General features: G+C 38.8%; 1 protein-coding gene and 1 long non-coding RNA gene across 14 annotated transcripts in view; one reads left to right on the top strand and one right to left on the bottom strand.

Moving 5' to 3' along the window:
• LOC116282443 (uncharacterized) overlaps window positions 1-1,804 on the top strand; it is a 107,187-nt gene extending 105,383 nt beyond the window's left edge. For both annotated transcript variants that reach the window (XR_012077449.1, XR_012077448.1), the window contains exon 9: window positions 1,217-1,804. This is a non-coding gene — a long non-coding RNA (uncharacterized lncRNA). The remainder of the gene's footprint in view (window positions 1-1,216) is intronic.
• The window catches only part of ANK3 (ankyrin 3), a 591,977-nt gene that overhangs the window by 49,044 nt on the left and 530,823 nt on the right, over window positions 1-12,110 (bottom strand). For 11 of the 12 annotated variants that reach the window (XM_072971465.1, XM_072971466.1, XM_072971472.1 and 8 more), the window contains 6 exons: window positions 5,754-5,965; window positions 4,310-4,517; window positions 3,168-3,264; window positions 2,327-2,555; window positions 1,585-1,710; window positions 741-863 (listed from right to left, as the gene is read on the bottom strand). In XM_072971465.1, the coding sequence (XP_072827566.1) occupies window positions 741-863; window positions 1,585-1,710; window positions 2,327-2,555; window positions 3,168-3,264; window positions 4,310-4,517; window positions 5,754-5,965 (995 nt within the window). Of the gene's footprint in view, window positions 1-276; window positions 304-740; window positions 864-1,584; window positions 1,711-2,326; window positions 2,556-3,167; window positions 3,265-4,309; window positions 4,518-5,753; window positions 5,966-12,110 lie in introns of all 12 variants that reach the window. The other variant, XM_072971464.1, reaches the window with a different exon arrangement.

Raw genomic sequence — 12,110 nt, 5'->3', positions numbered from 1 at the left:
TCCATGCCAATCTATCACATTTAAAAATGCTGAAAGAACTTGAGTTCCTCTTTTTAACATTAGCTGGATTATAATTTTATTGAATGTACTGAAATACTCTTCCGTGTATGTGGAAGAAGAGTGAACTATTAAGAAAAAATTTATATATCTCACTTAAGCTAAGAGCTGCACAAATACAATACGTTTCCCACACTTCAGCCCTCTGCAACTTCTTTTATACAGATGCCATTTCAAGTCTATCTCTGGATAGAGTAAAAGCAGAAGTGTTCATATTACCTCATCATCTTGATCTGACTCTGTCTCCTTTTGGTTCCAAGATGCATTGCAGAGACAAGGAATATTATAATGGACAGCAGGGAAAAGAATATCAGGATATGAAAAGGAACTGAGTAGGGAGCACAAAATGCAAGCTGCTTTAGAAAGCAAAGCAAATCAAAAGAAGCCGACAAAAAATACCAAGAGCTGTACATCCATGGCCAATTAACATGTGAAGTTATCTGAAAGCATAACAATCTATGAACTACCAGCAGAAGCAGAAGCAATAAACAGGACTCCATCATACAAACCATAAGAATTTGACACCACAGTCACAAGACTAAGTCAATCTACACAAAGAGACTAATAAAACTGGAGTTTTAAGAGCTTTAATCATGTTACAAAGCATTCCTTAGTTGCATACCAAGGGCCCAGTTCTTCAAGACCAGGGAAAGAAAGTTAAAATAAACCAGTATTAAAGATACCTTTTTATGTGCTGGCAGAGTGATGTTTAAGTTGCAAACAGCTGTTTGAGGCAGTCCTTTTGTTGTCTTTGGTTCTTTCAGAAAAGACAGGCGACCACAGGGCTCCTGGCTGGTGTCTCTAATCTAGAAGAATTTAGATAGTTGACATTATAGAAAGAGACTTTTCTGATGCCTGTCTGTACAAGAGTTAAGCACATTTGTTTTATGGAGTCCCTCAAGAGGCAGGAGAAAGTAAAGGAAAAATATGATAATTACATGTCAGCCACATTTAAACTTGGCATGATTTTCTTAAATGCCCAATCCCTAGTCTAAACACAGGAGTGTTGTGTCTGCTTGTCTTATCCTGACAATTCATTGTACAGTCTGTGTTATATGCATTTCCTCCTGCCTAATAATTTCTTTTTCTCAAAGCCGCAGTTTTAGCAACAATAACAACAGAAAGTACTAGCAATAAACAATTGTCCTGTGTCCTTCAGTTCTCTAAGGAGGAAGATGGTTTCTCCAGCATGTCCTTGGGCTCCACCAGAAATGAAGATGAAACTTGAACCTTCAATCTGGATTTCACCCATTATTTGATTACTGCCCATTAACCAGATATCATGCATTTTATTATTCTACATTGTTTGGTCTTACAAACATTTGATTAAATATAAATGATTATTTAGCTGTTTAAAAGGTAAAGACTCTTTTTACTAATAATAAAGGTTTCCTGGCTCAGAAGTGCACTCAGATAGAACTAGGGCAAATTTGGTAGGATATTTCAAACTGAATAAAGCATTAGATCTTTTTTATTCTTTAAGAGCATTTACAAAAAAATCCAGAGTCTCTGTTGAGGGTGATTTACCTTGATGGAAAATGGCAGTCTGTTTTCTTTGAAAGCATAGAAGTTAAAAACAAGTTGCTGTCCTCCTTTGGTAAGTGGGGCCAAGTTTCCGTAACAATCAACATAAATAGGTTTTCCTTCCAGAACCTTTTATAGTAAAACAAATACATAATTTCCTGTTAATTTAAACTGAAAGAATTTTGAGATTTTAAGTCATGTAACATTAAAAGACTGACATGTTTCTATGTCACATTTGTCTCCTTATTAGGAAATTACTTCTATGGTGCTGTTTGCCACAAAAATAATTTTATTGGTTTACAATTCAGTAGTTGTGATTGGAAACTGTATCATGGTCATGTATAAGAAAATTATAAATTTATTTCTATCCTAGCAACTTCAAACATGTTTAAGAAAGTATCTGACATCAACCACTTATTCATAAAGACTTTGAAAGTTTTTTGGACTTTTAATGCTTATTTGATCACTGGGTTTGATAAAGGATAGACTGTGACCATGAAAATAAGATAACTCCAGCAGCCACAGGGAAATGGCGACCATGACTTAGAGTCATTGGTACTAGACTTTAACCAACTAAGATAACCTCAAAGACACTGAAAATAATTTGAGAGTGAATCTGTATCAAAATTTTAAAACAAAAACTAAAATCAATAATGTACTTGATATTTATAGTGGTGCTTTTATGGCCTCAAAATAAAACCCCGTATCTGGGGAACGTAATTGAATGAACTTGTGACCAGGGTACCTCAATATCTTTGCTTCTTGCAACTTCCTCAAAATTCTCCTGCTGCTCTAAAGTCTTGTCCACCTTATCATCTGTCATGCAGAAACACCGCAGGGAGGATTCTACAGGATCATTCATTTTGGCAAAAACAACAAACTTGGCCATATATGGAACACATATTAATTCTCTGTACAGTTGTGTGGCTAACCCCACAGTTTCTAAAACTTGATGGCAGTCTGCAAGCCAAAATCTGAGAAAGACAAAAACAAAGCAGAAGTGTGAACATGAGGTGACTTCAAATCTTTAAAAATCACCATCCAAAAAATTAGAGTATATAAAGGAGCTAAGCCAGAACACTAACTTGTTCATTTAAACAAACAGCAAAGATGTTTACTCTGTTTATCAAACACAGAAACCCTACCTTTATTATTTGTTGTAATTTTGCTAAGAAAATGCTAGGGATTTTTTCCCCTCTACTGTCTTCTTCATCAACCTCTTGTTCCTCTCTTATACCCATGATAAGCCTTCCCTTCTACTACTGCTTAAGAGTTTAATTTATTACTTTACCATTGGAAGGAACAAGCATTTTGTAGGGGGCGGAATGGGAGAGAAAGGAAAATCCTATCAGGTTTTATGAATTCCTAAGAACTTCTACTGGAAGAAGCAACTTTACCACCTTGTAGCTTGCCATGAGAACTGGATACAGCAACATCCAAGTGACTTTACAATTTCTGAGTTTGGCCCAACTTCACCATCAATATTTTAGGGGATAATTGTACTGGCATTCAGCACAACAGTTTTACTTGCCACAAGGTAATAAACACAAATTCCTAGCGCTTTTGGGGATCCTTTATTTCCATACCTGGCTGAAACATTGGTTGTAAAAGACACACAATCCTTTATAAATGTCAAGGGAGTGGTTCCTGTGATGTCTTCCCACTGAGCAGGCGATGTGCCCCCTGAGAGAACAACAGCACATAGGTTGACTTTATTATGGGAGACGCTCCTTGTAAAATAGTTATCATTCTGTTCTTCCTGCATAGCCAGTAACTCGCAAAACTTCAACACTTTCAATCACACGTCTTAAGAGGTAGTTTTCCTCTCCACTCTCCTTTGATACTTTTACCAGCTTATAGGGATCTCCTTGTAAGACAGTATTAGATTTAAAAAAAAAAAAAAGACTTTTCTGTTTGCCTGGACACTAATGAATGGCTTCAATTTGAGGCTCACAAGTTTAGGCCATTTATTATAAGCCACGATTTGTAAGTGCACTTTGTAGGTACAAATAATTTATTGTCTCAGATAGACAATATAATTCTTTTATTTTTTTTTTAAAAGGCCAGAACTATAAAGAAAGTTAAGCAGCAGCTCATTTTATACTGCCTGGACCATTTAATTTTCCAGGCTAACAGGGGAAACAGCCATTAAGATTACTCTTCAGAAAAGAACAAAAAACATGCAAAAAACACCCTATCTTTACCTTGGACTTTCAGGTAAAAAGTCACATTAAGTTAATCAAATGATGAACTGAGTGCCAGACTCCAGGTACTTATCACAAAATGTGCTCACCTAAGCCCCGTGTATCCAGTCTATTGGATGACACCCAGGAAATGAGGGGGTGAGAAAAATCAGGTAGTCACTCTGCCCCTCCCTATTCCTGGCACTCTGTGGGAGCTCTGTTTACCCCAAAGTCCATCCAGTTTCCTATAACCTATGTCACCAAGACATTACCTAGATGCTCCAGTGGATTCAGTAATACCTCAAAAGCCTTAAAGAAAAGCACTGTTAATAACACTAAACTTAATAGCAGGAAAAGTGCTATCACTGAGTTTTAAGTGAGTCATGATATCAGCATCTTAAAGAAATCATTACAGGGGTAACAGAGATGAGGTGATGGGCAAGTAAACGGTTTTATTCCTTTTCCTACTCTTACAATGCTGTCTTTGTACAGAATTGCCGCGAGTGGTAGCATCAGTGGCAAGAACAGTAACAACGTCAGCAAACCTGTGATGCTACAGAGGAGGCGCAGGTTGGGCGTGGTGTCCCCCTTGTACCCGTTGGCTACGCCTTCTCCCGAGGGCGGGGGCACTGGAATGGTCATTGTGATAGGCTTATGGAATTTCCTTCTTCTTGGCTCCACAGTGACAATTGGGCTAAATGTTGCTTTGTTTCCAAGGATCTTTTTCACAATTTCATCTGGAACAGGCTGGGCCTAGAGACAGGGAAAAGGATCTCAAATGAAAGTGGGTATTTTTGTCTTCTCACAAAGTTGACTTTTTAGTTGAGGAAGAAACAGCAACAACAACAACAGATGTCTTCCTTCTTCATCCTTTCTCACTATTTCAGGAAGGCATCAAACCAAACCAAAAACAACCTAACACTGTAGAGGAACCAGCCAGCCCGAATATGTCCCCAGTACAACACTGACGGCATGGGCTTGCGTGACAGAGAGAGGGAGTCAAATCTCACAGCAGAGAAGCCTCTGGTCTAACCCAAAGGACAACCAATACTGAGTCCGGTGTATGTTAACTCGGTGCAGGACATTCAGTAAAACGTTATAGAGGCAACCTGCACCCATGTAAAAATGTACGTTTTCAGAGTTAAGTAACAAAAAGGCGTACAAGATTTCAAAGGCTATCGTTTCTAGCCTACCAAGCCTAACTTCTTTCTTCTGGTTTCTTTGCTGTTTGGTAAAAGATTCAACATGGGGGACAGTTGGTGGGAACTTCATCCCACTGAAACGTTAGGTGGTCTCTTTAGCTCCAAAAGTTTACTGAAGGCAACTCTAAAAAACCCAACTCCTAGGGCAAGAGAGCCCAGTTTTACAAAAAAGACCATGAACTTTTAGTTAAACTATTAATTACTATATTAACAACACAGGTTATATTCCTTATTCAATGAGAAAAAAAAGTACCAGCTAAGTTCTAACAGAAATAAGCATACACAAGAAAGACCACTCCTGCCAAGACTTTTGGCCAGCTTTCCAAACCAAAACAACTTCCAACCGGCTTAGCTAAAACCCAGGATTTATGATTTATGTAAATTGAACTAAAATTCGAAAGCTTGCAAGTTTCACTATTACTGATTTTATGATGTGGCACATTATAAACCAAATCAAATATGGTTCGTTTCTTTAATGGAATGTGTGCTCTTAGGTGCTTTGTTGCTCCACAGACTGAGACCAATAACCTATGGTTAAAAAAATGAGCTGTCATCAGAAACCAAGTGATACCTCTATACAGAAAACCCCTAAAATACGTACCTTATTTAATAAGCCACCAAGCTCACTTAATACCTTTCATTTAAAAATAGGTTCATGATTCCCAACATGACTTAACACTTTGATGAGCGATACCATTAGGATGAGTCATGACAGCTGTTTTCAGAGCAGAACGTGCTCACGTGCTCCTGACATGTACCAAAGAGGGTAACTTTTTGTGAATGTTACCTGAAGGCCTACTCGAATTCTTTTGGTTAAAGCACCCTCGGGGAAAGAAGCCTGGACGAGGGGCACCGTGGTACTGCTCAGAATTCCACCTTCAGGACCAATCTGGTTGCTTTCCTGCTTAATTCGTGAAACCACCGCGAAATACTGGGGGAAGTCCTTAGTGATGATCCTGCAGATGCGCTTTTTCCCTAGCTCTTCTGGGCTGTCGAGTTCTGAAAGAGAAAGTGAAAGAAAAAGCCATGAGAATAAGCCCAGCCCCACAATACTCCAAGACAAACTGATACATAATTTTGACAGTTAAAATTATTTACATTCAGTAGTCTATAGAGTTTTTATGCTAGCGAGAAAACAACAGTGACTTTAAAGTAAGTCAAGCTTTGCAGAAACATTATAAAGACGTTCACATATGGTATTTGTAGAAAAATACTTCTACTGAAGGGGAATAAACATCTTCGAAAACTGGCATTTTACCACCTATGGGCAAATTTCTCCTCTTCAAGAAGGGATACCTTAATTCTGTGATTATTTACAATAATTTGTCCTCAAAGCGGCCTAAAGTAAGAATGAGTCAGAAAAAAAGTAGTGCCTCACAAGAAAGTGCGTAGGGGCTTCAGTATGTGTAAAAGGCTGTAGAACTTGATCTGGAAACCTTTAAAACATTTTAAAATTACACAACTGATTTGTATCATCATCACCAGTTGCTGCCTGCCGTCAGTGGTCCTCATACATCAGTCTCGGCCTGTCTACAGGTGGACACATCTTCCCGCCTGTGGTAACTCTGTTACCAACTCTGGTAGAGGGTTTACACACTGCCCTGTTCTCCAGTCTAATAGCTTTGACTCACTTTGCGTTGTACTTTACATCAAAAGGTCCAAGTCCAAATTCTACTTTGGAACTGGCTTGCTCTCCTGCCACTCCCTTGTGCAGGCCCCGTTCCGACTTGTTCACACGACTGAGACCACCTCTGAACCACCTCGCTGCCCCTCACCTCTCCTTCCTCCAGTCCATCTCCTACAACACAGCCAAACGGCTTTCTTTCAAAAGCCCACCTTTATGCAGAATTCTGGTAGGTTTAATTGAAATAAATGATTTTTAAAATATATTAATTAACATTTGAGACTAGCCAAGAGTATTTGGGAAAAGTAGATTTGTGAGGGAGAATTTATCTTGTAAGATTTTAAAACTTACCTAGAAGTATCACAATAAAATAGTTATTTAGAGAGACATATAAGAATATACGAAATATGTAAGAACAGACAAATAGGGCAGAGGGATGAAAACAGAATCAGATTCAACTTTATCTGTGTGTACACATACACACATGTATAAGTTCATATTTTATATATGTATTATGTATTTCATATATTTAAATCAAAGTCATGCATTTAAATTTCAATTCAGTGGGGGAAAGATGGTTTACTTAAAAGACAATGTTGATGTAATTGGAAATCTATTTGGGAGAGCAAAGCTAAATCATTACACCTTATCATATATTAATAAAAATTCAGCTGGCCAAGAGACTTAAGTACTTAAAAAATTAAAATATTACAGAAAAAAATCAAGAGCATAGCCTTTAGCCTTGGGTAGGAGAAACTTCCCTACCCAAACTGGATACCCAGAGGCCTGTAAGGCAGTTTTGACTACATAAAAACGTAAAGCTTTCTGTAACAAAAGCAGTAAACTTGAATGACAAAAGGTAGACTTGGAAAGATAACAGCTACACATGACAAATTAAGAATTAATACACACAACTCTTGGCAGCTACACATTGATAAGATGACAGACAAGCCAGTGGAAGATGGCAAAATGTTATAAACAGGCAATTCACAGAGAATGGACAATAAACATACATTAAAACATTCAAAGTCAATAATCTACATGGAAATTCCAATTCAAACAAGATACAGTCTCCCTCCACACCCACCCCTTGGTAAGATTCAAGACTAATACAACATCTTGTCAAAGGAAATTTGGGGGAAAACAGGTGCTTTCAGTCATTGCAAGTGGGCGTGAATGGCGATCACCTTTTGATGATGTAACTGCGCATCATCTATTCAAAATGAAAATGCATCTATCCTTGGACTCAGCAGTCCCCTTTTCTGGAGTCTTACAAGCACACACAAAGCACCACTGCTTGTAATGACTACAGCTGGAGGTAAGGGCGTCAGCAGGGATGTGGGTAGCTAAGTCATGGTTCATCCACACACTCAACACTCCTGCAGCAAGTAAACAGGATGAGTCAGAGTTGTTCATTTGCCAAGTATTTTTACTGAGGCCCTACTATGTGCAGGCGCTGGTCTAGTCACTGGGGACATAGCAGAAAGCAAACTAAAGTCTCTGCTTACATGGGAGATTGATTACATTTGGGGGGTGGCGGGGAAGGAACACACCACTAAGCACATAGGAAGGAAAAAATAGAGGGGAGGAAACAGAATGTGACCAGGGAAGGAGAAGGGGAGGGTCAGGAAACACGTCTCTGAGGAGGTGACAGGAGAGGCGAGCTCTGAGGGCAGGGGGAGCCAGGCAGGCAGCGACTGACATGTATATAGAGTGAGGAAGGAACCAAGATGCAGAGCTGTGTGCAGAGTGTGATCCTTCTTAGAGGAAAAGTATCATCTGTATGTTTGTATATTTTTATAAGAGAAATTTATGGAAGAAACATTCTAGGCTATTAGCACTGGTTATTCCAGAGGGGTGGGTGGTGAGGTGAGGAGGTGCAAAGAGGGTGGGGAATAAGATAGTATGACCTTTGGGTTTACACGGTTGGGTGGTTTTACTTGCTGCAAAATAAAGGGAGAGTCCCCAAGCCTCAGGGAGGGGTGCTGGCTTTGTTTTAGTTGTTCGCTGCTCACACAGCCTCTCTTCATGCCTCTGCTCCATCCAACACAGGCCCCACCCTCCCCCCACTATGAACACATCTGTCTTGTTTATTAGACACAGGGCGGAGGGCATGATGGATTCTAAACAGGAATGTGTAGAAGGTAAGTGGACGGTTAGGTCGTTGATTAGTGACATCTTCTCATTCTGCAGATTAACCACCCAGGTCTGAGATGGGAGCACCAAATGAATTGTCAGTTGGGAGAGAAACAGAGTTCAGATCAAAAATGGAGCTGGAATCTTGGTCCTTTTTGTTTTCTGACCATCTCCTTCCCCTCTGCTCTGTCCAAACCCAAATACTGAGTCCCTAGTGAAAGGAAAAGAAAACGAAGGTAAAGAATAAAAAAGAAGGCTAGTGCAGAAAAACAGGAAGGAATCAAGGATTTGCTTAGAAAAATACTCTAGGAAAGTTTTCACCTATTCAGCAATTGACAGAAAATAAGTTTTCCATACAGAGCAGGTATATTTCCCTTCCCATAATTTGGCTTATTTTAAAAAGACTGAATTCCCAGAGTTCATAACATGCTGCAGCTGAGAAAGTTCTGATAATTTGTTTAAACTCCTGTGCAACTCATCACCATCAGCTAAGTAGATATTTTTTTTTATTCCAGCCTCAAACTTGTGATTATGTTCTCCTTTAGAAATGGCTTAGGACTCCACTCAGTGCAAGCAGTTTACACAGACTCTGCCATGAAATTACATCCTTCAATCAAGACAGATTTCCTAACTCGGCCTGTAACAAGCGTGTATCCTGTGCATCTGAAGTTTACTCCAGATCAGTCTGGACCTACCAGGGGGAGGGAGGCACCTTTCAGGGGACTCGTGGCCATGTGCACTTCTCAGCTGCTCGGAAGTGTGAATGTTGCAGGTGTGTGCATGTACATCTGTGAGGAGTAAAGGCGGAGACAGATGTCTCACCCTCGGGAACCAACGGCAGTGGATTGGGAAGAGCTGCCTGCTTGCGTAGTGGAGGCAGCCCGGCCACACTTCTGCCATATTACCTCAGATAAAACATTAAGGTGGCCCCAATACATCTGCACACTTCAGATGCCGCATATGAGTGGTCAATGGAGATGCTCAGATTTCCAACTCCATGCTCAACTTCTGATATCTTTTAGGATCTGCCAGGGGTTCAGGGACCCTGTGCCATTCCCACTCTATTTGAAAGCTTTGGGCAATTCCTCTGTCACCACTAAAAACTGCATCATTATCCACCTTCAACGTGTATTTTAACAGATACTTTAAAGATAAGCCTCACCCTAAAGGAATGACTGAGGTGTGGATTTTAGGCACTGGAGTCTCCACGCACCATTATGAAGTGGAATCGCACACACACACTGCCTTCCTGAATTACTCATATCCCCAGACCTCTGCATGATGAAACGGAGAAAAGATACCCTCCCTTAACCAGATTATACTCTGTACACATGTGTATTTAAAATATTTTAAATTTTTTCCTCTGAGAATAAAAGTTAATAGAAATGTAAAAATACAAAGATTATTATTTAAGTATTGCTTTATAAAAGAGAAACATAATCTCTTCAAGAGCCACAGGTGAAGGCTACGCCATTACACTGCAGGGTATCTGCATAAATAAGAAAGTAAGTGATGTGGACAGAAGGTAAATGTGAGGAGAGAAAACCAGTAGCCACTACAGAAGTCCTATGACCTGAAAGTCTATCACAAGATTATACTGGCCATCAACATAAATTATGATATGTTCATACTACGGTATACTGTGCAGTATTAAAAAGAATGGGATAGAAGTGTATGTTGTTATGATGTCACTTACATGTGGAATCTAAAAAAAAATGATACAAATCTTATTTACCAACCCAAAATTCACTCACAAACAGAAAACAAACTATGGCTACCAAAGGGGACAAGGTAGGGAGAGGATAAATCAGGATTTTAGGATTAACAGATACACATCATTATATAAAAAATAAACAAGGACCTATAGCACAGGGAACTATATTCAATTTCTTATAACAATGTATAGTGGAAAATAATATGAAAAAAATATGTATATATAATATATGGATAACTGAATCACTTTGCTATACACCTGAAACTAACATTGTAAATCAACTACACTTAAAAAAAAATTCAAAAATACACTAATTCTGTTACAAAAAAGTATGTTTTAACGTGTAAATCTCTAAGGTACATTAAATTAAAAAGAAAATACATAACTGACAAATCACATCTTTACATGTCTATGTGTAAATTCATATAATTTACATAAAAATTGGGGAAGAGAAGAAAACTGTAATGTATATTATAATGAGTGTATACTCATGTATTATTATGTGGGCAATAATACTCATGCTAGTATTAAATAATAAATATACATAAATATAATACAACAGACTATTAGAGTTTTAATGTGGATTCAACTCAAGCCCATTTTCCCCTCTATTTCTTGCTTTCAAAAAAAGGAAACTCAAAAACAATAATTGAATGATCTTACCTCAGTGTTTGAAAACAGGTAATAAAGACCCAGCTTGGCCAGAGGAGTCTGCCAAGAGGGAGCGGAGAGAGGACTCCTGACACTCAGCTATTGTGAAGCCCTGACTGGTACCCATTCAGCAGGCATCGTGAACACCTTGGAAAGGCTCTTTATTCAGTTTAGAATCTGGTATATTTTTAATGGGTCTTAAAGTTAGATTTTCTGTTCACAAAAATTTCTGTTCACGGTTAAACTGCATTAAATGATGTTCGCTGTTGAGCCCTTGCACACTGGAGGGCCTCCTCATATCCACTAAGAAATCAACTGAGAATTAATGAGACACACTTTTCATACCAGATACTGCATCATTCTTTAAAACTTGCTCTGAAATATATATAGTAGAGACTGATGATTGATTTTTCTTTTAGTAAGTTTTTTAATTTAAAAATTGTATGTGAAAAACTAGGTCTAGTCTTCCTACTTTTCAATCCATAGTAAAGTTTATTATGTCCAGGTATTTATAACTCAGAAATTACTATTTATTTAATGACTGCTTACTCAAACTGAATTAAAAACTCATGAGAATAAAAACTTTCCTGAAAGTCCTATGTTGCAAACTAAAAAGGCATATCAGAAAAGTCAGATTTCCAGGCAAATAGCAATGAAGTGTGATCATGGGAAAATGAATGCCAATGATGAGTCCAGGACTGAATTTATTCGGATTTTAAAATGGTCTATTACTTAGATCAGAGAAACAGGAATATATTACCAGGAATCTCTGCTTCGTCCTCACCCTTCACATACAGAGAAAGTCAACAAAGAAATCTGCAGCACAAATGTGGTGCTGCGTACAGAGCAGCTAGGCCCTAGTGCAGGGCGCCCCGAGCTGGCCCCATCAGAAGCAGCAGCAGTGCCACCCAGGCTTCTAGGCTTCTCGCATGGACATTCTGAGTTGACAGGCCAGGGGTGGAACCTGAGATTTCCACACTCAGTCAATTCAGGTGACTTTATGACGATGCATTTGAGAA

Source organism: Vicugna pacos, chromosome 11 (genome assembly GCF_048564905.1).
Source record: "Vicugna pacos chromosome 11, VicPac4, whole genome shotgun sequence".
Taxonomy (NCBI): domain Eukaryota; kingdom Metazoa; phylum Chordata; class Mammalia; order Artiodactyla; family Camelidae; genus Vicugna; species Vicugna pacos.
Note: the sequence above shows the minus strand (reverse complement) of the source record. Positions and strands in the feature narration are given on the sequence as shown.